A 25522-nucleotide genomic window follows, 5' to 3' on the forward strand; every position below is an offset into this window, starting at 1 on the left:
TCAAACTATTCTAGCCATCTGCTTCATTTATCTGGTTGCATTTGTAGAACAGGTGTCCTCAGTCAGAGACGACACAGTACGATGTTTTGAACGTGAACTCAAATGATATCGTGGAAGAAGCTTACAATCCACTATTACAGAACTAGTTTGAGGCCTTACTCTATATATAGTTAACTATCTAGAGAGGTGCACTAGATGGGACCTTGCAATGCAGCATTATCCCGTGAGGAACTCCCTACTATTATAGATCTGACAGCAACAGATCATGCTTGGCCTTCAAGTGGTTTTGGTGAATGCACACTAAACACAGGCAGTACTAGTTTTGGAAGAATACAAACCATGATGTGATTGTCCATTCTGGCTGACCACGGCCACCGAATTCTTTTTCTTGGTCCATGGGTTCACCTTGGGCGGGGTGCTTCAGCAAACTCATTTTTACTGCATTTCACACAGTCTTCCGTTTGATCAGTCGTGTGCATCTCTTGATCCAGGGTGTCTTTCTCTTGATTGTTACTCTCTTCTTTTGCCTGTTTAGAGCGTAGCTCCCTCGTTGCAATCCAACACTGTTTTGAGTTGTTTGTTTTCATATTGCTACCAGCTTCGGCAACACATGTCTGCTTCACCCCTTTTCAGGACAGTCCTCTCCATGCTGTATCATCTTGCTCGCATGCCCATTCTCCTCTGGTTTAATCGAGGATTGTTGGGTAGGAGAGCCTCTACCCGAGTAGCCATTTCTCCTTTTCCTCACGACACCAACAAATTAGCCTACTACTCAACAAAGAAAATGTGAAGTATTCCTCGAATGAACTCGTTTCTCCACTCCACCCCTAGACTAAATAGCATTCAGTCTAAGACGCAGAGTGGTTTGTGTTGAATTAAAACATTTAAAAAGCGCCCGGGAGCCTCTTTTAAATTGCAAGCTAAACTTCACCACTAACAGCAATATGGATGATCAGCACCACGAGATAGAAGGGTGCGCGCACATACGCTCGGGGGGCGTGACCACGCAAAGACGTGCGCGCAACAGGGTTCTTCTTCTTCTTTGGTATAATGGCGTTCGCAACAATTATATGTACATTCCGCAACCCACTGTACAGATGGATAATTAGGACCCAAAATGGGAAAAAAAGCATCGTTCACCTATCACTCCACAAAATCCGTGGGCATTGCAGAGCAAGGGAAACAACTACTTAAAGGTCTCAGAGCGAGTGACGTCGCCGATTGAAACGCTATTAGCGCACCCCACTAACTAGCTTGCCATTTCACACTTCTGCCTTTAAGTCTTGGAGGCCCCAAAACTTCTCGGCTGCAGATATGATGTCCAGCTTCTTGGACACAACTGTGGCTACAATTAACAACTGTGGCTATAAATGCTACAAATTCCACATTTTTCACAATGAGTGTTTCCAGATCACTTGATTGAAGTACAACATTTACAACTAGTTGTGGTGCATCCACCCCCATATCTTTTTCAGATCTGTGGCCTCTTGCCCCTTCTACACTCTTCACCGCCTCCACATACTGTAGGAGATTTGCTGTACAGCCCTGATCCTTGACACCTCAACCTCTTTCATCTAACAGGGCACTCAGGGAATTCACAAATATGATCCCCACCACAGTTGCAACATTTTACATTCACAGACTCTTCAATAATATATTCCTTCTGTCTGCAAACACTTCACACATGGCCAAACATTTTAAACTTCATGCATTGCATCAGATTTTACACAAATGCTCTTACGGCATATCTTATCTACAATGCCTTTGGAAAGTATTCAGACCCCTTGTCTTTTTCCACATTTTGTTAGGTTACAGCCTTAATCTGAAAATGTCCCTCATCAATCAACACACCATACTCCATAATGGCAAAGCAAAAACAGGTTTAGAATTTTTGCTAATCTGTTAAAGATAAAAACAGAAATATTACATTTACTTAAGTATTCAGACCCTTTTCTCAGTATTTTGTTGAAGCTGTTGATTGATTACAGCCTTCTTGGGTATGATGCTACAAGCTTGGCACACCTGTACTTCTCTGCAGATCCTCTCATGCCATGTCAGGTTGGATGAGGAGCGTTGCTGCACAGCTATTTTCAAGTCTCTCCAGAGATGTTTGATCAAGTTTAAGTCCGGGCTCTGGCTGGGCAACTCAAGGACATTCAGAGAATTGTCCCAAAGCCACTCCTGCATTGTCTTGGCTGTGTGCTTAGGTTCTTTATCCTGTTGGAAGGTGAACCTTCGCACCAGTCAGATCCTGATTGCTCTGGAGCAGGTCATCAAGGATCTCTCTGTACTTTGCTCTGTTCATCTTTTCCTCGATCCTGACTAGTCTACGAGTCCCTGCACGCTGAAAAACATCCCACAGCATGATTCTGCCACCACCATACTTCACTTCAGGTTGGCTGGGCGGCCAGCTCTAGGAAGAGCCTTGGTGGTTCCAAACTTAACACATTTAAGAATGCTTGAGGCCACGGTCATCTTGGGGACCTTCAATGCTGCAGAAATGTTTGGTACCCTTCCCCAGATCTGTGCCTAGACACAATCCTGTCTCGGCACTCTACAGACAATTCCTTTGACCTCATGGCTTGGTTTTGCTCTGACATGCACTGTCAACTGTGGGACCTTAGACAGGTTGACTCCAATCAAGGATGATCAATGGAAACAGGATGCACCTGAGCTCAATTTCGAGTCTCATAGCAAAGGGTCTGAATACTTATGTAAGTTAGTTATTTTTATTTGTAATTAATTCTCAACATTTAAAAAAAAAACTGTTTTTGTTTTGTCATTACAGGGTATTGTGTGTAGACTGCTGAGGAAATGTGTTTATTTAATCAATTTCAGAATAAGGCTGTAACGTAACAAAATTTGGAGAAAGTCCAGGGGTTTGAATACTTTCCGAAGGCACTGTATCCCAACTTTACAAGTTGCAAATACTTATCAAACATCAATAGTACAGATCAACTTTGCTCCTTTTTCAAATTCTCCATATGGGTCAAGGGATGTGCACTACTCCTGGATTTTTTTTCCTAAAATATTTTTTTTTTTGGGGGCGTCAGACTCCTGCTCTAATGCCGATTAAATTATGATGATATGTTTTGTTTGCCATGCTAGTCATGGAAGCACAAACTTGCTCGTGAAGCATCTCAAGTTGAAGCATGGAATGTGCCCTGGTAGAAGTCTTAGACTAAAATGTGGTCAAGCAGATGTGTATTTGGTACATTTTCAGGCTTTAGTAAGCATTTAAACTGGGCACATTCCGGAGACAGTCAAATTTTGTTAAACGCTAACTTGGATGCTAATACAGCCGTTGATGTCAGCCAATTAATGCTGATTATCCTTCAAATTCTAGGTGCAACCATGCTGTACCAATTTCTAACAAGAACACACTTGATATGTGTGAGTCTGCTATTGCACAACTGCAGGCTGTAGGTGTAGGTCAGACGACTGTAAATAGTTGTGTATATTCCATGGAAGAAGCGGTTCAAGAGATACAGGGTCAAGCTAAAACAACCACTCTTACATGTATATCGTCAAAAGACAAACTATCAGAAAAATTCAACATTCTTTTCAGAATATTAAAAATCCTTTCACATTGTTGAATTCGGTATCATAACAAAGTGCTTATATCATAAAATTAAGAACAGTTCAACCAGTTGAGAAAGTCATTGGTGTTAGATTTGACAATAGAACAAACAAAACTACTGGAACTAATGATCAAATAGTCCTGCCGTACATACCTACACGTACGCTACGGTCACAAGACGCTAGCTAGAGCCTGGAGATCAGCCAACTGGCGCTAGCTAGAGCCTGGAGATCAGCCAACTGGCGCTAGCTAGAGCCTGGAGATCAGCCAACTGGCGCTAGCTAGAGCCTGGAGATCAGCCAACTGGCGCTAGCTAGAGCCTGGAGATCAGCCAACTGGCGCTAGCTAGAGCCTGGAGATCAGCCAACTGGCGCTAGCTAGAGCCTGGAGATCAGCCAACTGGCGCTAGCTAGAGCCTGGAGATCAGCCAACTGGCGCTAGCTAGAGCCTGGAGATCAGCCAACTGGCGCTAGCTGGAGCCTGGAGATCAGCCAACTGGCGCTAGCTGGAGCCTGGAGATCAGCCAACTGGCGCTAGCTGGAGCCTGGAGATCAGCCAACTGGCGCTAGCTGGAGCCTGGAGATCAGCCAACTGGCGCTAGCTAGAGCCTGGAGACCAGCCAACTGGCGTTAGCTAGAGCCTGGAGACCAGCCAACTGGCGTTAGCTAGAGCCTGGAGACCAGCCAACTGGCGTTAGCTAGAGCCTGGAGACCAGCCAACTGGCGTTAGCTAGAGCCTGGAGACCAGCCAACTGGCGTTAGCTAGAGCCTGGAGACCAGCCAACTGGCGCTAGCTAGAGCCTGGAGACCAGCCAACTGGCGCTAGCTAGAGCCTGGAGACCAGCCAACTGGCGCTAGCTAGAGCCTGGAGACCAGCCAACTGGCGCTAGCTAGAGCCTGGAGACCAGCCAACTGGCGCTAGCTAGAGCCTGGAGACCAGCCAACTGGCGTTAGCTAGAGCCTGGAGACCAGCCAACTGGCGCTAGCTAGAGCCTGGAGATCAGCCAACTGGCGTTAGCTAGAGCCTGGAGATCAGCCAACTGGCGTTAGCTAGAGCCTGGAGACCAGCCAACTGGCGCTAGCTAGAGCCTGGAGATCAGCCAACTGGCGTTAGCTAGAGCCTGGAGATCAGCCAACAGGCGTTAGCTAGGCCCAGTTGCTAGCGTTATTAGTCATCAGTACTCACTTCCAGCGTGGTAGCCTAATCTTTCTCAAATTAAAACAGGAGCTTCAGACGTCCACTGGCAGCATGTCACTGCAAACAGCGCTTCACAATTATCGGCCAACAAAGAAGTAGTAACTAACATAGATTACATAGCGTTGAATCGTGAAAGTTAAAGCGCAGTGCCACCTATGACAATGATACGGTATTAATGTGCCTTGCCGATTCAGTTCAGACATCGTGTTGTTGCTAACATCGTCTACACAGCCATGCTAGCCAGCCACGCAACTAATGGGAAAGCGACGGTCAACACAAATCACTTCATCCGCAGCTGGCACAAAAATAAAAGACATGGGAAATGACCATTTGCACAGGCGATGTCAGTAGTGTAATGATAACGTTATGGTTTAAATATCACAACATGTGAAACCTCGCTGGGCTCAGCCTGTAACGTACCCTAGTGAGGCCTGACACTGTCAAACTATTCTAGCCATCTGCTTCATTTATCTGGTTGCATTTGTAGAACAGGTGTCCTCAGTCAGAGACGACACAGTACGATGTTTTGAACGTGAACTCAAATGATATCGTGGAAGAAGCTTACAATCCACTATTACAGAACTAGTTTGAGGCCTTACTCTATATATAGTTAACTATCTAGAGAGGTGCACTAGATGGGACCTTGCAATGCAGCATTATCCCGTGAGGAACTCCCTACTATTATAGATCTGACAGCAACAGATCATGCTTGGCCTTCAAGTGGTTTTGGTGAATGCACACTAAACACAGGCAGTACTAGTTTTGGAAGAATACAAACCATGATGTGATTGTCCATTCTGGCTGACCACGGCCACCGAATTCTTTTTCTTGGTCCATGGGTTCACCTTGGGCGGGGGTGCTTCAGCAAACTCATTTTTACTGCATTTCACACAGTCTTCCGTTTGATCAGTCGTGTGCATCTCTTGATCCAGGGTGTCTTTCTCTTGATTGTTACTCTCTTCTTTTGCCTGTTTAGAGCGTAGCTCCCTCGTTGCAATCCAACACTGTTTTGAGTTGTTTGTTTTCATATTGCTACCAGCTTCGGCAACACATGTCTGCTTCACCCCCTTTTCAGGACAGTCCTCTCCATGCTGTATCATCTTGCTCGCATGCCCATTCTCCTCTGGTTTAATACGAGGATTGTTGGGTAGGAGAGCCTCTACCCGAGTAGCCATTTCTCCTTTTCCTCACGACACCAACAAATTCGCCTACTACTCAACAAAGAAAATGTGAAGTATTCCTCGAATGAACTCGTTTCTCCACTCCACCCCTAGACTAAATAGCATTCAGTCTAAGACGCAGAGTGGTTTGTGTTGAATTAAAACATTTAAAAAGCGCCCGGGAGCCTCTTTTAAATTGCAAGCTAAACTTCACCACTAACAGCAATATGGATGATCAGCACCACGAGATAGAAGGGTGCGCGCACATACGCTCGGGGGGCGTGACCACGCAAAGACGTGCGCGCAACAGGGTTCTTCTTCTTCTTTGGTATAATGGCGTTCGCAACAATTATATGTACATTCCGCAACCCACTGTACAGATGGATAATTAGGACCCAAAATGGGAAAAAAAGCATCGTTCACCTATCACTCCACAAAATCCGTGGGCATTGCAGAGCAAGGGAAACAACTACTTAAAGGTCTCAGAGCGAGTGACGTCGCCGATTGAAACGCTATTAGCGCGCACCCCACTAACTAGCTTGCCATTTCACACTTCTGCCTTTAAGTCTTGGAGGCCCCAAAACTTCTCGGCTGCAGATATGATGTCCAGCTTCTTGGACACAACTGTGGCTACAATTAACAACTGTGGCTATAAATGCTACAAATTCCACATTTTTCACAATGAGTGTTTCCAGATCACTTGATTGAAGTACAACATTTACAACTAGTTGTGGTGCATCCACCCCCATATCTTTTTCAGATCTGTGGCCTCTTGCCCCTTCTACACTCTTCACCGCCTCCACATACTGTAGGAGATTTGCTGTACAGCCCTGATCCTTGACACCTCAACCTCTTTCATCTAACAGGGCACTCAGGGAATTCACAAATATGATCCCCACCACAGTTGCAACATTTTACATTCACAGACTCTTCAATAATATATTCCTTCTGTCTGCAAACACTTCACACATGGCCAAACATTTTAAACTTCATGCATTGCATCAGATTTTACACAAATGCTCTTACGGCATATCTTATCTACAATGCCTTTGGAAAGTATTCAGACCCCTTGTCTTTTTCCACATTTTGTTAGGTTACAGCCTTAATCTGAAAATGTCCCTCATCAATCAACACACCATACTCCATAATGGCAAAGCAAAAACAGGTTTAGAATTTTTGCTAATCTGTTAAAGATAAAAACAGAAATATTACATTTACTTAAGTATTCAGACCCTTTTCTCAGTATTTTGTTGAAGCTGTTGATTGATTACAGCCTTCTTGGGTATGATGCTACAAGCTTGGCACACCTGTACTTCTCTGCAGATCCTCTCATGCCATGTCAGGTTGGATGAGGAGCGTTGCTGCACAGCTATTTTCAAGTCTCTCCAGAGATGTTTGATCAAGTTTAAGTCCGGGCTCTGGCTGGGCAACTCAAGGACATTCAGAGAATTGTCCCAAAGCCACTCCTGCATTGTCTTGGCTGTGTGCTTAGGTTCTTTATCCTGTTGGAAGGTGAACCTTCGCACCAGTCAGATCCTGATTGCTCTGGAGCAGGTCATCAAGGATCTCTCTGTACTTTGCTCTGTTCATCTTTTCCTCGATCCTGACTAGTCTACGAGTCCCTGCACGCTGAAAAACATCCCACAGCATGATTCTGCCACCACCATACTTCACTTCAGGTTGGCTGGGCGGCCAGCTCTAGGAAGAGCCTTGGTGGTTCCAAACTTAACACATTTAAGAATGCTTGAGGCCACGGTCATCTTGGGGACCTTCAATGCTGCAGAAATGTTTCGGTACCCTTCCCCAGATCTGTGCCTAGACACAATCCTGTCTCGGCACTCTACAGACAATTCCTTTGACCTCATGGCTTGGTTTTGCTCTGACATGCACTGTCAACTGTGGGACCTTAGACAGGTTGACTCCAATCAAGGATGATCAATGGAAACAGGATGCACCTGAGCTCAATTTCGAGTCTCATAGCAAAGGGTCTGAATACTTATGTAAGTTAGTTATTTTTATTTGTAATTAATTCTCAACATTTAAAAAAAAAAAACTGTTTTTGTTTTGTCATTACAGGGTATTGTGTGTAGACTGCTGAGGAAATGTGTTTATTTAATCAATTTCAGAATAAGGCTGTAACGTAACAAAATTTGGAGAAAGTCCAGGGTTTGAATACTTTCCGAAGGCACTGTATCCCAACTTTACAAGTTGCAAATACTTATCAAACATCAATAGTACAGATCAACTTTGCTCCTTTTTCAAATTCTCCATATGGGTCAAGGGATGTGCACTACTCCTGGATTTTTTTCCTAAAATATTGATTTTTTGGGGGCGTCAGACTCCTGCTCTAATGCCGATTAAATTATGATGATATGTTTTGTTTGCCATGCTAGTCATGGAAGCACAAACTTGCTCGTGAAGCATCTCAAGTTGAAGCATGGAATGTGCCCTGGTAGAAGTCTTAGACTAAAATGTGGTCAAGCAGATGTGTATTTGGTACATTTTCAGGCTTTAGTAAGCATTTAAACTGGGCACATTCCGGAGACAGTCAAATTTTGTTAAACGCTAACTTGGATGCTAATACAGCCGTTGATGTCAGCCAATTAATGCTGATTATCCTTCAAATTCTAGGTGCAACCATGCTGTACCAATTTCTAACAAGAACACACTTGATATGTGTGAGTCTGCTATTGCACAACTGCAGGCTGTAGGTGTAGGTCAGACGACTGTAAATAGTTGTGTATATTCCATGGAAGAAGCGGTTCAAGAGATACAGGGTCAAGCTAAAACAACCACTCTTACATGTATATCGTCAAAAGACAAACTATCAGAAAAATTCAACATTCTTTTCAGAATATTAAAAATCCTTTCACATTGTTGAATTCGGTATCATAACAAAGTGCTTATATCATAAAATTAAGAACAGTTCAACCAGTTGAGAAAGTCATTGGTGTTAGATTTGACAATAGAACAAACAAAACTACTGGAACTAATGATCAAATAGTCCTGCCGTACATACCTACACGTACGCTACGGTCACAAGACGCAGGCCTCCTAATTGTCCCTAGAATTTCTAAGCAAACAGCTGGAGGCAGGGCTTTCTCCTATAGAGCTCCATTTTTATGGAACGGTCTGCCTACCCATGTCAGAGACGCAAACTCGGTCTCAACCTTTAAGTCTTTACTGAAGACTCATCTCTTCAGTGGGTCATATGATTGAGTGTAGTCTGGCCCAGGAGTGGGAAGGTGAACGGAAAGGCTCTGGAGCAACGAACCGCCCTTGCTGTCTCTGCCTGGCCGGTTCCCCTCTTTCCACTGGGATTCTCTGCCTCTAACCCTGTTACGGGGCTGAGTCACTGGCTTGCTGGGGCTCTCTCGTGCCGTCCCTGGGGGTGCGTCACCTGGGTGGGTTGATTCACTGTTGTGGTCGGCCTGTCTGGGTTGCCCCCCTTGGGTTGTACCGTGGCGGAGATCTTTGTGGGCTATACTCGGCCTTGTCTCAGGATGGTGAGTTGGTGGTTGAAGATATCCCTCTAGTGGTGTGGGGGCTGTGCTTTGGCAAAGTGGGTGGGGTTATATCCTTCCTGTTTGGCCCTGTCCGGGGTGTCCTCGGATGGGGCCACAGTGTCTCCTGACCCCTCCTGTCTCAGCCTCCAGTATTTATGCTGCAGTAGTTTGTGTCGGGGGGCTAGGGTCAGTTTGTTATATCTGGAGTACTTCTCCTGTCCTATTCGGTGTCCTGTGTGAATCTAAGTGTGTGTTCTCTAATTCTCTCCTTCTCTCTTTCTTTCTCTCTCTCGGAGGACCTGAGCCCTAGGACCATGCCCCAGGACTACCTGACATGATGACTCCTTGCTGTCCCCAGTCCACCTGGCCATGCTGCTGCTCCAGTTTCAACTGGCCTGGGCCCTAGGACCATGTCCCAGGACTACCTGACATGAGGACTCCTTGCTGTCCCCAGTCCACCTGGCCATGCTCCTGCTCCAGTTTCAACTGTTCTGCCTTACTATTATTCAACCATGCTGGGTCATTTATGAACATTTGAACATCTTGGCCACGTTCTGTTATAATCTCCACCCGGCACAGCCAAAAGAGGACTGGCCACCCCACATATGCTCTCTCTAATTCTCTCTTTCTTTCTCTCTCTCTCGGAGGACCTGAGCCCTAGGACAGTGCCCCAGGACTACCTGACATGATGGCTCCTTGCTGTCCCCATTCCACCTGACTGCTGCTGCTCCAGTTTCAACTGTTCTGCCTTATTATTATTCGACCATGCTGGTCATTTATGAACATTTGAACATCTTGGTCATGTTCTGTTATAATCTCTACCCGGCACAGCCAGAAGAGGACTGGCCACCCCACATAGCCCGGTTCCTCTCTAGGTTTCTTCCTAGGTTTTGGCCTTTCTAGGGAGTTTTTCCTAGCCACCGTGCTTTTACACCTGCATTGTTTGCTGTTTGGGGTTTTAGGCTGGGTTTCTGTACAGCACTTGAGATATCAGCTGATGTACGAAGGGCTATATAAATAAATTTGATTTGATTTGATTTGATTTAGTCAGAACTGATACATTTTCTTACGTTCCAATTATTGAGACATTGCAGTCAATTTTGAAGAACCCAGTAACCAAAAGGTTGCTAGATCAAATCCCCGAGCTGACGAGGTAAAAAAAAAAAAATCTGTCGTTCTGCCCCTGAACAAGGCAATTAACCCACTGTTCCTAGGCCGTCATTGTAAATAAGAATTTGTTTTTAACTGACTTGCCTAGTTAAATAAAGGTTCAATATAAAATAAATGTCTAGCGGGATGCCAGAAATCACACTTTTTACCGGTGCCATGCTCCAAAAATCAAAGCTGCTCACTTCATGCGCCACAATCCACGCTCCTTTTGCTCTTTAGATACACACAATATCATACCGCTCCTGGTTACTTTGACTGCATCCACTTTTCCCAACGCCTTCTTCACCCTCCTCGTGACTTATCCAAATAAACATCTTTATCCAAAAAATGTACTCCAACAAGGAACGGTTCATCAGACTCATTTTAGCCCTTTTTGTTCCATTCTTGGACTTTCCTGTTGTCCACTCATTTTTATCTTTTGGGCTCCCGAGTGGCGCAGCGGTCTAAGGCACTGCATCTCAGTGCTAGAGGTGTCACTACAGACCCTGTTTCAATTCCAGGCAGTATCACAACTGGCTGTGATTGGGAGTCACATAGAGCAGCGGACAATTGGCCCAGCATTGTTAGGGTTTTGCTGGGGTAGGCAGTCATTGTAAATAATAATTTGTTCTTGGCTTCCCTAGTTATTAAATTAAACATATTTAACATTTCTCGCTAATTCTGCTCGGTGCACTTTTAACTTCAAACCCCACTTCTGCTTTCGACATCTCACGGCTTCTTCTTCTATGATACAAGTGTGTGGTCAATTACAGTTTACAACATTTCTAAATCCTCCTAACTCAGTACTTCTGAGAAAATAAAAAAAGAGCCCTACTAAATTCTAATAGACCCTCCACCATCCCCCAAATCCCTTCCTAACCCCCCAAACCCTGTCCAACCTCAATTATCCTACACTTAAATCTTTCTCGCTCTTCAACATACTTACAACAATACATGCTCCACCGTTTCATCAACCATACACAAACCATTCACCATTCACACAAATCACTTAATTTACTTCCTCAGGTTAAACTGCATCCACTTCATGCGCTACTCCGGAATTTTTTCCCTTGACAGGCACCCTGCTTCGGAAATCCATACACAAAACATTCCATTCAAAATTATTTGTGAGGCACAAAGCACTCATATTCTGTTCCGTGGATACACAAAAAATATGAATAAGACCAGCTCTTTCGACTCTCACCAACGGCCCCTTACCCAATGCATCCTTGATACTCCTCGTGATTTGGAACGGATCCCCCTGGTAACATTGATACAGAACCCTCACTCCGGCTATAAACTAATCTAGGGATTTCTTATAGTTTCCATCAGAACTTTATTTATTTTGTTGACTTTCTTTTTCACGGCTGTAGCCCACTCATTCTCACTCTCGTCTTCACCTGGCCCACCATCAGTTTAAAAAACAGTTTCCACTATTTTTCGTTTCTTCCAAGTCGCCTCAAACCTTTCAAATTTTTCTTAGCTAGGTTTTACATCCCCCTTTCTTTCTTGGTCTTGCCTTCTTGAAGAAATGCATTTGTAAACTGACCAAATGCACCGAATAGCCAAAGAATCACAATTCCTACCTCAAGCACATGTTCGAACAAGGAAAAGCATGAGTGTCCTCATGATCCAAATGCTACATTTTTTATGAATACATAACACAGGTGAGCAAGTTCAGGCCAGAGATAGACCCAGAGACATGTCCTGTTTGTTCTTTTAAACCAACCACTCAATATTTTTAAACCCTACTCCTGGGTGAAGTTTTCCCTCGGTAGATCTAGGATCAGCATCCCCTCCTCAATCCCAACCTTAACCATTAGTGGTGAAAATGCTAAACTGACCCAAGATAATCTAGGGGCAATTTCACCCTACACCAGTTTTGACTAGAAAGGATACATTTTCCTAGAAGGTTAGGAGAACTCCGGCAGCAGGTTGGGAGAATTAACGTAACCGGTTAGGATAATTAGGTTAAGGTAAGGAAATGGTTAGCTAAAACTTTTGACGTAAATTTGACAAAAGCTCTTTCTAGCCATGACCCCTTTACACCCAATGTGGGACCAAGGGGAGCTCAGATGTGGAGGTCAGGTCAGAGACCTTGGAGTAACAGCATGTATACATTCCTGGTACCACTGCCCAAAAGCCAGTCTGCAATTGGCACCTGAATGGTGGCAGTGTCTCAGTTTCTGCTAAGTGTACAGTATTCACAGATGTAACAGATAAAGAGCACTCTGTCCCAAATCACATCACATGCAACTGCATCTCCCAACCAGCTGAATTAGGGTGTAGGGATTCTGACAAGTTTCTCCTCTGTGCTGCAGTTATACAAAATTTCACATTTCGGGCTGAACATAGAAAAACGTGTTTTGAAGAGGTTTAATGAAAATGAGCCATTACTGAGGCAAAATGAAAATGTTGCCATAATATAATGTTAGAAATCATCTTATCACGTTTCAGTTATGACCCAGATGCAGACAGTGTAGAAGAAACAAAACTTACACAGGGGATAATGGGGAAGATGGGCAACACCTGGAGGGGATGGAGACAATCACAAAGACAGGTGAAACAGATCAGGGTGTGACATATCTCTGTAGCCCAGGGGTATTCAACCGGGGGAGGTTTTTTATGAATATCACTAGCAACAGAATAAACTGATTTTGAACTACATACACTCACTGGAGCTACAATGACACTCCCTGGAGCTAATGACACTCCCTGGAGCTAATGACACTCCCTGGAGCTAATGACACTCCCTGGAGCTAATGACACTCCCTGGAGCTAATGACACTCCCTGGAGCTAATGACACTCCCTGGAGCTAATGACACTCCCTGGAGCTAATGACACTCCCTGGAGCTAATGACACTCCCTGGAGCTAATGACACTCCCTGGAGCTAATGACACTCCCTGGAGCTAATGACACTCCCTGGAGCTAATGACAAAGCACCCGCGAGTACCAGTTGTGGCAAGTGACGCTGGCTGCTGGTAAGCTTTCTTGACTTGGACATTCATTTTTACCAACACATGGCTAACGTAATAACAAACAAAAAAATGTAAAATGTTGATTACTTCTCCTTGCTATTATCATTAACCTGATGTGAAAAAAATATTTTTGCTAACGTGTGATAGGGGTCCCTGGGTTGCCGGTTTGCTTGGGAGGGGGTCCCTGAGCAAGAAAAGGTTGAGGACCCCTGCTGTATCCTACTAAATAGTCTTAACAATGTATTTTGTGCACAAGCAAGAGCTAAATGCGTAAATACTTGATATGTGGTTCCCATTATAACAATATCATTTCTTGGCCCATGACACCTGTAATTACGTCACTTGTCTCATAGCTAGAGCTTTGAGATTACTACGGTTGTTTTATTATCAACACTGCTATTGCATAGCATGCCCGTATATCATTGTGTCATTTCTGATTATTTACTTACCTTGAAATGAGCAAGGAATACTACGAATGAGTGTAATAAATCACCTGTGTGTCTCAACTGAGTTATACTTTGTTTGACACGTGGTCCAAGAACAGAATGAGAGAGTGAGATTTGAGAGTGTGAGCAAAACACAAAGAGTGAGATATGGAGAGAGAAAGTGTTCCCCTGGGGAAATACTCAGATCCACGCCCTGAGAACACCTCATTAGGCTACAACTGTCCTTCCTATCCTCATACCTGTTCTGTGGGAAGAGCCTTCAACACTACACTGAGGGTATAGATTCCTTCCCTGTCCCTCACTGGGCTCAAACCAGGGGTCCTCTCTAAAGCTATCCTGGCTCAAACCAGGGGTCCTCTCTAAAGCTATCCTGGCTCAAACCAGGGGTCCTCTCTAAAGCTATCCTGGCTCAAACCAGGGGTCCTCTCTAAAGCTATCCTGGCTCAAACCAGGGGTCCTCTCTAAAGCTATCCTGGCTCAAACCAGGGGTCCTCTCTAAAGCTATCCTGGCTCAAACCAGGGGTCCTCTCTAAAGCTATCCTGGCTCAAACCAGGGGTCCTCTCTAAAGCTATCCTGGCTCAAACCAGGGGTCCTCTCTAAAGCTATCCTGGCTCAAACCAGGGGTCCTCTCTAAAGCTATCCTGGCTCAAACCAGGGGTCCTCTCTAAAGCTATCCTGGCTCAAACCAGGGGTCCTCTCTAAAGCTATCCTGGCTCAAACCAGGGGTCCTCTCTAAAGCTATCCTGGCTCAAACCAGGGTCCTCTCTAAAGCTATCCTGGCTCAAACCAGGGGTCCTCTCTAAAGCTATCCTGGCTCAAACCAGGGTCCTCTCTAAAGCTATCCTGGCTCAAACCAGGGGTCCTCTCTAAAGCTATCCTGGCTCAAACCAGGGGTCCTCTCTAAAGCTATCCTGGCTCAAACCAGGGGTCCTCTCTAAAGCTATCCTGGCTCAAACCAGGGTCCTCTCTAAAGCTATCCTGGCTCAAACCAGGGGTCCTCTCTAAAGCTATCCTGGCTCAAACCAGGGGTCCTCTCTAAAGCTATCCTGGCTCAAACCAGGGGTCCTCTCTAAAGCTATCCTGGCTCAAACCAGGGGTCCTCTCTAAAGCTATCCTGGCTCAAACCAGGGGTCCTCTCTAAAGCTATCCTGGCTCAAACCAGGGGTCCTCTCTAAAGCTATCCTGGCTCAAACCAGGGTCCTCTCTAAAGCTATCCTGGCTCAAACCAGGGGTCCTCTCTAAAGCTATCCTGGCTCAAACCAGGGTCCTCTCTAAAGCTATCCTGGCTCAAACCAGGGGTCCTCTCTAAAGCTATCCTGGCTCAAACCAGGGGTCCTCTCTAAAGCTATCCTGGCTCAAACCAGGGTCCTCTCTAAAGCTATCCTGGCTCAAACCAGGGGTCCTCTCTAAAGCTATCCTGGCTCAAACCAGGGGTCCTCTCTAAAGCTATCCTGGCTCAAACCAGGGTCCTCTCTAAAGCTATCCTGGCTCAAACCAGGGTCCTCTCTAAAGCTATCCTGGCTCAAACCAGGGGTCCTCTCTAAAGCTATCCTGGCTCAAACCAGGGTCCTCTCTAAAGCTATCCTGGCTCAAACCAGGGGTCCTCTCTAAAGCTATCCTGGCTCAAACCAGGGGTCCTCTCTAAAGCTATCCTGGCTCAAACCAGGGTCCTCTCTAAAGCTATCCTGGCTCAAACCAGGGGTCCTCTCTAAAGCTATCCTGGCTCAAACCAGGGGTCCTCTCTAAAGCTATCCTGGCTCAAACCAGGGTCCTCTCTAAAGCTATCCTGGCTCAAACCAGGGGTCCTCTCTAAAGCTATCCTGGCTCAAACCAGGGGTCCTCTCTAAAGCTATCCTGGCTCAAACCAGGGTCCTCTCTAAAGCTATCCTGGCTCAAACCAGGGTCCTCTCTAAAGCTATCCTGGCTCAAACCAGGGGTCCTCTCTAAAGCTATCCTGGCTCAAACCAGGGGTCCTCTCTAAAGCTATCCTGGCTCAAACGAGGGGTCCTCTCTAAAGCTATCCTGGCTCAAACGAGGGGTCCTCTCTAAAGCTATCCTGGCTCAAACCAGGGGTCCTCTCTAAAGCTATCCTGGCTCAAACGAGGGGTCCTCTCTAAAGCTATCCTGGCTCAAACGAGGGGTCCTCTCTAAAGCTATCCTGGCTCAAACGAGGGGTCCTCTCTAAAGCTATCCTGGCTCAAACGAGGGGTCCTCTCTAAAGCTATCCTGGCTCAAACGAGGGTCCTCTCTAAAGCTATCCTGGCTCAAACGAGGGGTCCTCTCTAAAGCCATCCTGGCTCAAACGAGGGGTCCTCTCTAAAGCCATCCTGGCTCAAACGAGGGGTCCTCTCTAAAGCCATCCTGGCTCAAACGAGGGGTCCTCTCTAAAGCCATCCTGGCTCAAACGAGGGTCCTCTCTAAAGCCATCCTGGCTCAAACGAGGGGTCCTCTCTAAAGCCATCCTGGCTCAAACGAGGGTCCTCTCTAAAGCCATCCTGGCTCAAACGAGGGTCCTCTCTAAAGCCATCCTGGCTCAAACGAGGGTCCTCTCTAAAGCCATCCTGGCTCAAACGAGGGTCCTCTCTAAAGCCATCCTGGCTCAAACGAGGGGTCCTCTCTAAAGCCATCCTGGCTCAAACGAGGGGTCCTCTCTAAAGCCATCCTGGCTCAAACGAGGGGTCCTCTCTAAAGCCATCCTGGCTCAAACGAGGGTCCTCTCTAAAGCCATCCTGGCTCAAACGAGGGTCCTCTCTAAAGCCATCCTGGCTCAAACGAGGGGTCCTCTCTAAAGCCATCCTGGCTCAAACGAGGGTCCTCTCTAAAGCCATCCTGGCTCAAACGAGGGGTCCTCTCTAAAGCCATCCTGGCTCAAACGAGGGGTCCTCTCTAAAGCCATCCTGGCTCAAACGAGGGTCCTCTCTAAAGCCATCCTGGCTCAAACGAGGGTCCTCTCTAAAGCCATCCTGGCTCAAACGAGGGGTCCTCTCTAAAGCCATCCTGGCTCAAACGAGGGTCCTCTCTAAAGCCATCCTGGCTCAAACGAGGGGTCCTCTCTAAAGCCATCCTGGCTCAAACGAGGGGTCCTCTCTAAAGCCATCCTGGCTCAAACGAGGGTCCTCTCTAAAGCCATCCTGGCTCAAACGAGGGTCCTCTCTAAAGCCATCCTGGCTCAAACGAGGGGTCCTCTCTAAAGCCATCCTGGCTCAAACGAGGGGTCCTCTCTAAAGCCATCCTGGCTCAAACGAGGGTCCTCTCTAAAGCCATCCTGGCTCAAACGAGGGGTCCTCTCTAAAGCCATCCTGGCTCAAACGAGGGGTCCTCTCTAAAGCCATCCTGGCTCAAACGAGGGGTCCTCTCTAAAGCCATCCTGGCTCAAACGAGGGTCCTCTCTAAAGCCATCCTGGCTCAAACGAGGGGTCCTCTCTAAAGCCATCCTGGCTCAAACGAGGGGTCCTCTCTAAAGCCATCCTGGCTCAAACGAGGGTCCTCTCTAAAGCTATCCTGGCTCAAACGAGGGGTCCTCTCTAAAGCCATCCTGGCTCAAACGAGGGTCCTCTCTAAAGCCATCCTGGCTCAAACGAGGGGTCCTCTCTAAAGCCATCCTGGCTCAAACGAGGGGTCCTCTCTAAAGCCATCCTGGCTCAAACGAGGGGTCCTCTCTAAAGCTATCCTGGCTCAAACGAGGGTCCTCTCTAAAGCTATCCTGGCTCAAACGAGGGGTCCTCTCTAAAGCTATCCTGGCTCAAACGAGGGGTCCTCTCTAAAAAGCTATCCTGGCTCAAACGAGGGTCCTCTCTAAAGCTATCCTGGCTCAAACGAGGGGTCCTCTCTAAAGCTATCCTGGCTCAAACGAGGGTCCTCTCTAAAGCTATCCTGGCTCAAACGAGGGGTCCTCTCTAAAGCTATCCTGGCTCAAACGAGGGGTCCTCTCTAAAGCTATCCTGGCTCAAACGAGGGTCCTCTCTAAAGCTATCCTGGCTCAAACGAGGGGTCCTCTCTAAAGCTATCCTGGCTCAAACGAGGGGTCCTCTCTAAAGCTATCCTGGCTCAAACGAGGGGTCCTCTCTAAAGCTATCCTGGCTCAAACGAGGGGTCCTCTCTAAAGCTATCCTGGCTCAAACGAGGGGTCCTCTCTAAAGCTATCCTGGCTCAAACGAGGGTCCTCTCTAAAGCTATCCTGGCTCAAACGAGGGGTCCTCTCTAAAGCTATCCTGGCTCAAACGAGGGGTCCTCTCTAAAGCTATCCTGGCTCAAACGAGGGGTCCTCTCTAAAGCTATCCTGGCTCAAACGAGGGGTCCTCTCTAAAGCTATCCTGGCTCAAACGAGGGGTCCTCTCTAAAGCTATCCTGGCTCAAACGAGGGGTCCTCTCTAAAGCTATCCTGGCTCAAACGAGGGGTCCTCTCTAAAGCTATCCTGGCTCAAACGAGGGGTCCTCTCTAAAGCTATCCTGGCTCAAACGAGGGGTCCTCTCTAAAGCTATCCTGGCTCAAACGAGGGTCCTCTCTAAAGCTATCCTGGCTCAAACGAGGGTCCTCTCTAAAGCTATCCTGGCTCAAACGAGGGGTCCTCTCTAAAGCTATCCTGGCTCAAACGAGGGGTCCTCTCTAAAGCTATCCTGGCTCAAACGAGGGGTCCTCTCTAAAGCTATCCTGGCTCAAACGAGGGGTCCTCTCTAAAGCTATCCTGGCTCAAACGAGGGGTCCTCTCTAAAGCTATCCTGGCTCAAACGAGGGTCCTCTCTAAAGCTATCCTGGCTCAAACGAGGGGTCCTCTCTAAAGCTATCCTGGCTCAAACGAGGGTCCTCTCTAAAGCTATCCTGGCTCAAACGAGGGGTCCTCTCTAAAGCTATCCTGGCTCAAACGAGGGGTCCTCTCTAAAGCTATCCTGGCTCAAACGAGGGTCCTCTCTAAAGCTATCCTGGCTCAAACGAGGGGTCCTCTCTAAAGCTATCCTGGCTCAAACGAGGGATCCTCTCTAAAGCTATCCTGGCTCAAACCAGGGATCCTCTCTAAAGCTATCCTGGCTCAAACGAGGGATCCTCTCTAAAGCTATCCTGGCTCAAACCAGGGATCCTCTCTAAAGCTATCCTGGCTCAAACCAGGGATCCTCTCTAAAGCTATCCTGGCTCAAACCAGGGATCCTCTCTAAAGCTATCCTGGCTCAAACCAGGGATCCTCTCTAAAGCTATCCTGGCTCAAACCAGGGATCCTCTCTAAAGCTATCCTGGCTCAAACCAGGGGTCCTCTCTAAAGCTATCCTGGCTCAAACCAGGGTCCTCTCTAAAGCTATCCTGGCTCAAACCAGGGATCCTCTCTAAAGCTATCCTGGCTCAAACCAGGGATCCTCTCTAAAGCTATCCTGGCTCAAACGAGGGATCCTCTCTAAAGCTATCCTGGCTCAAACGAGGGGTCCTCTCTAAAGCTATCCTGGCTCAAACGAGGGATCCTCTCTAAAGCTATCCTGGCTCAAACGAGGGGTCCTCTCTAAAGCTATCCTGGCTCAAACGAGGGATCCTCTCTAAAGCTATCCTGGCTCAAACGAGGGGTCCTCTCTAAAGCTATCCTGGCTCAAACGAGGGGTCCTCTCTAAAGCTATCCTGGCTCAAACGAGGGGTCCTCTCTAAAGCTATCCTGGCTCAAACGAGGGATCCTCTCTAAAGCTATCCTGGCTCAAACGAGGGATCCTCTCTAAAGCTATCCTGGCTCAAACGAGGGGTCCTCTCTAAAGCTATCCTGGCTCAAACGAGGGTCCTCTCTAAAGCTATCCTGGCTCAAACGAGGGGTCCTCTCTAAAGCTATCCTGGCTCAAACGAGGGGTCCTCTCTAAAGCTATCCTGGCTCAAACGAGGGATCCTCTCTAAAGCTATCCTGGCTCAAACGAGGGGTCCTCTCTAAAGCTATCCTGGCTCAAACGAGGGGTCCTCTCTAAAGCTATCCTGGCTCAAACCAGGGATCCTCTCTAAAGCTATCCTGGCTCAAACCAGGGATCCTCTCTAAAGCTATCCTGGCTCAAACCAGGGATCCTCTCTAAAGCTATCCTGGCTCAAACCAGGGATCCTCTCTAAAGCTATCCTGGCTCAAACCAGGGATCCTCTCTAAAGCTATCCTGGCTCAAACCAGGGATCCTCTCTAAAGCTATCCTGGCTCAAACCAGGGATCCTCTCTAAAGCTATCCTGGCTCAAACCAGGGATCCTCTCTAAAGCTATCCTGGCTCAAACCAGGGATCCTCTCTAAAGCTATCCTGGCTCAAACCAGGGATCCTCTCTAAAGCTATCCTGGCTCAAACCAGGGATCCTCTCTAAAGCTATCCTGGCTCAAACCAGGGATCCTCTCTAAAGCTATCCTGGCTCAAACCAGGGATCCTCTCTAAAGCTATCCTGGCTCAAACCAGGGATCCTCTCTAAAGCTATCCTGGCTCAAACCAGGGATCCTCTCTAAAGCTATCCTGGCTCAAACCAGGGATCCTCTCTAAAGCTATCCTGGCTCAAACCAGGGATCCTCTCTAAAGCTATCCTGGCTCAAACCAGGGATCCTTTCTAAAGCTAGTCATTTGAAAAGAGTGAGTGAAGACATTTCAACCTGGGGAGTGAGGTTACTAATCCAAATCCTAGACCCTATCAATATACACCCGGCCTTCTTTCTTGATCCCCCCTCGCAGATCTATACTTTGTCAGGTATCAGCTATATTGTAATAGTATGGTAATAGCTCCACCTGACCTTGTGAATGGCTGGATGGAGTTTCTGCCTTATTGTGCTGCTAATTCCTTTCCCGTCCATGAAAGGTCTGCAACATGGACATTGGGTAGGGGTGAGGGAGCTGTTTGGGACTGGGCCATATAGTCTCCTGGGTGTGTATTCAGGATCAGTTTGGACTTTAGTTGGTTCATAATGGGAAGCTCCTAAACCAGCACTCCTACTCTGAGATGGACCCAGGAGTCTATTATAAAAACAAACTGCTGTACAGGACAGCACTGAAAGAAAAGCTTGGCCTCCACCCTCCAAGATAGGCTGGCTGCCTCAAAGTAAGCAGCCAAACATAGTTTGAGGGCTGGCAAACTGTGCCAATATATCCTCCAAACACCGGCTTTGAGGGCAGTATCACTTTTATACAATGGGTTACAAGCATATTGAAATAACTATTTAAATCTTTTCATTAAAATCTTTATTTGATTAATTTAATCATACCATTTCATCCTTCCACAAGATATAGTCCCGACACAAATCTATCGTTGCTACTATCTATCGGTTCGGTTGACAGAGACGTAACCCAGTCTTTTTGTTCTGTATCTATGGACGCGACCCAGTCAATCAGTGTTTTTGTTATGTATCTATGGACGCGACCCAGTCGATCAGTCTTTTTGTTCTGTATCTATGGACACGATAAAAACAAAGTAGCTGCATTTACAATTGTTTAAGCTTTTTTCTAGTGGCATTTATTTGGATTCATCCATCACAATGAGCCAGGCGTGATTTCACCTGGCATAGAAAATGTGCTCTCTCGTCAGGACACTGTTCAGAGGAGCTAGCCAACAACACAGCTAATACAATAACTTCAAACTGAAGCTGGAACGACTGCAAACTAGCTGCAATTCGTTTTGTTTGACCTGTTTTTCTATTGATATTTCTTTGTATATATCCATGAAAATTATGCTGATTCATGATTTTGACTGGCTGAAAAAAAGTTGCCTGTACTCATCCCGACACGTTCATTACTACTTTGCCACAGCTGGAGATCGAATTTGAATGTTGAAACAATATTGCAAATGTCGGAGAAAGACAAAGGTTTAAACTGTTGAAAACTAAATGTTAGTCTAAAAGAAATGTGAGATAATGTCTAGATGCTTTTTATAGTGGAGATCAAATTTATAAATTGCTTGGCTGGGCTGATGAGACAGTGGATTGCGCAGTCAGATGGAACAGAGTAAATAGGTATTTTAACGTCATAGATTTAGCTGGTGGTAACTTGTGGAATAGACACCGGCTGGAATGCGGATTTAACCAATCAGCATTCATGATTAGACCCACCCGTTGTATAATTTGCTCTAGTATGCTCACGAGCCTTACAAGACTCATCTGAATGTTCCCTTTACCAGTTAAGAAAAAGTATGGAAGTATATATGGAGATAGTTTACTGCCAAAAATAAGGGGCAATACATATGAAATAGAAATAGCTTCCTGATCTTTCTTATTTCTCAGATACTGTATAGGACAGACACTTCAGAACAAACTTCCATTAGGTTTTTTGGGACTATCAGTTGTTCCATGTAAGGAACATGTTATTCAATGCATTTGTATGGGCTAGTAGCAATAAGGCCAAATTCAATGTTTAATCAAATATTTGTTTTATATATTTTTTGATACTTCAAGGGGTCTTAAAATTCCAAATCAAATAGCTCTATGATCCTTGGTATGACCTACTTAAAACAATTCCATACTATGGGTACTAAGGAACTATACTGAACAAAATTATAAAACGCAACATGTAAAATGAGCCGAAAAAAAACATCCCAGAAATGTGTCATCAGTGCTGTCATCAAGGCGAAGGGTGGCTATTTGAATCTCAAATATAAAATATTTATATTTGTTTAACACTTTTTTTGGTTACTACATGACTCCATATGTGTTATTTCATAGTTTTGATGTCTTCACTATTATTCAACAATGTAGAAAATAGTAAAACAATTCAGAAAAACCCTTGATTAAGTAGGTGATCTAAAACGTTTGACCGGTAGTGTATACATGAACTATGGAAACTTAGTATTTTGATGCTAGAACAGGGTGAGATAAATATGATGAGATAACATTCAATAAATATCATATTGTTTGGCACATTATCTACGATATTCAATACCAACTTTAATTACACCTTCAATTTCAGAGAATAAAGAGTCTAAAACCCATTCTCCTTGGATCTCCAAAACATGTTTGTAGGAAAAAAAACATATCAACAATATTTTTGCCTGCCTACAACCCACCACCACACACAGACTCACAAATGCTCGACCATAGCACCAAGCTAAACCAACACACTATGAACACACACTTTCTAACCACAAACACACACACACCACACACCCTCTCTCTCCCCACCCTGTGGTGGCTTCTTGTTGTAAACACAGTGATATTCTGACCAACTGCAGAATCCTATTCTTTACATCCGATGACATCAGTGACATGTAAAGCTCTCTGGCATTGTCCAGTCTATTGGAGCTCTTCAGTAATTTAATCGCCAGTTAAATGGCCATGGGCTACAGGGATGAAAACTAAAGTCAGCAACTGGTCAGCAAATCACAATTGAAAGCTTTAAATAGTGGAATTGCTCCGTAAGCAATGCATGCTGGGGGCATTGTGGAGCTGCTGCTCAGGCAGAGGGGAGGCAACTCAGAGATGTAGTGGTTTGAATATATTTAATACAGTCCCATTTTTGGAATCTGTAAATATTACATATGTTCTAAACTAGAGAGAGAGAGGAAAAAAATACTCAATACTCAAATAAAATACCTTATAACGTAATCCATATGTAAACAACTTTTAGGCTGGGTCTCTGTACAGCACTTTGATATCAACGGATGTAAGAAGGGCTTTCTAAATATATTTGATTGATTGATTGAACTGGGGAATATCAGTGGATTTAATTTAGAGTCACCTGAATGATCTTAGTGGACCAAGCTCCAAGCTAATGCAAACAGAGCGTAGGCTGTGTAATCAAATGCCACAATGTGAAGAATCTGAAATGTGATTGACTGGAGATATACTAGTAAACCCTTGAATGTGATTCATATCTAGATGTAAGCTCAGCTTGATTTTCTCAACTAGGCTTTCAGTATGGAGCACTACTACCATATTCAACTTTTGTGATATGGCCCAGAGTTTGTCCTGACCACGTTACCCGACCAGGGAAAAGTTTGGGTCCTATAGTTATAAGCTATAAATAAGTAGGCGCTGGAGTTTCTTGGTCAGATCAGGTGGTCAGGAAAAAATTCAGGGCCCAACTTTTTTTTAGGATCCCTAGGTTGCAGCCCAGCAAAAGGGGCCAGGAGCAGGCCAGAGAGACTAGAGAGAGAGAGTGATACTGTCTGAATGAGAAGCATCTGAAACAATTACAAAGGGTGTGTGAAAGTGCTACTTGCTGGGCAGGTGGAGTGGACGGATTCAGTGTACTCAGCAAAACTGATGCTTGTTATTGATACTCATACATACAGTTTGTGTAATAGTTATTGATAATAATACTTCTGCATAAAGTTATGATATTTGAAGAAGAACACATGAGAGTATTTTCCAATTGGTTATGTGAGAAAGTTTCCTTTTATACAAAAAGCTCTGGAATTTGATATTTTGAAGGAAATGAGTAGTTAAATAAATAATAAAACCCAGGTGATATTTAGGACCAGCGTATTTCATGAATAGTAATTGTGTGGATATATTGAACAATATCAGCTGAACTATCACTGACTACTGACTTACATGCGCACGGTATTCCGGATAGTAGCTCATATCCCGCTTAAGGTCTTATTTTGGCTAAGCTGTTTACATACACCTTTGATATCCCGCTCATGAGTATCCCTGTTACCATGAAAACAGAATATGCCTAATTTAAGTTCATATGGGTTAAATGGAATATTAACTGAAATATGGACACTTACTGTAGGCCTATAATATGTAGTTATATAATATTAACTCCTTCAGAATTATGCATTTCTTGCAGTAAAATTATACAACAAATGTCAATTGTCTCGGGAAACAGGTGTGGAGAAATATGATATTTTTCTTTCAGCATCTCTTTAGAAAATGTGAATGCGTGTGTAATGTGTTATCTTTGACACTTATGCAAGCAGACCGTATTTCAACCACATCAAACATGCACACAAGATGAACTGAAGTCTTATCAAAAACGAGTTATCGCTTTCTCAGTTTTTCATTTTCTTAAAAATGGTCAAACTGATGACATTTGGACATTTTGCACAGGACCAATCTTTCCACTGTTTTGGAGTTAGTGTTTTCTCCCTGATCCCTAAACTAAACAGACAACTTTACCAGTGTTAACTAGATTACTAGCGCATTCATTCTATCGATGAAAGACATTCTGGTCAGCACTACGTTATTTAGTCTTCTGGGGCAACAAGTTGTGACAGAAGAGAAGCTGCATGTATTTAATTATAGTTGACAAAAATAGCCTACCAAATATCTGAAATGATGAGCAGAAACTTGCCTAAATTAGGGGTGAAAGTAGCCAGTGGTCAATTATAATTAATCAATTATAGGTTATTATTCTGGAAATATTATGGTGGATGGAACTGCGCAGGTAGCCTATGTTTTGAAGGGATTTGTTTGACAATCAGATGAAAGCGTCATCACACAACACCCATATGTGAAACGGAGGCCTGTGCAGAACACAAAGACAACAGGAAACGGGAGAAGATCTTTACATGACACCGTTTCCTGTCTTAGATAAGCTTATCCAGGTTTCTCATACAAGCATTTTCAGCCTATTGTAAATAAT

At 45.1% G+C, this 25522-nt stretch overlaps 1 protein-coding gene across 35 annotated transcripts in view; it reads right to left on the reverse strand.

Moving 5' to 3' along the window:
• Positions 1–25522, reverse strand: part of LOC118396320 (la-related protein 1-like) — a 148093-nt gene that overhangs the window by 90741 nt on the left and 31830 nt on the right. For 30 of the 35 annotated variants that reach the window (XM_052465281.1, XM_052465279.1, XM_052465280.1 and 27 more), the window contains exon 1: positions 5556–6210. The exons of 1 other annotated variant lie outside the window; for it this stretch is intronic. In XM_052465281.1, the coding sequence (XP_052321241.1) occupies positions 5556–5952 (397 nt within the window). In that variant the 5' untranslated portion in view covers positions 5953–6210. Of the gene's footprint in view, positions 1–338; positions 411–5555; positions 6212–25522 lie in introns of those variants that run through there. 4 more of the 35 variants (XM_052465290.1, XM_052465288.1, XM_052465282.1 and 1 more) reach the window with 3 other exon arrangements.

Source organism: Oncorhynchus keta, chromosome 17 (genome assembly GCF_023373465.1).
Source record: "Oncorhynchus keta strain PuntledgeMale-10-30-2019 chromosome 17, Oket_V2, whole genome shotgun sequence".
Lineage (NCBI taxonomy): Eukaryota > Metazoa > Chordata > Actinopteri > Salmoniformes > Salmonidae > Oncorhynchus > Oncorhynchus keta.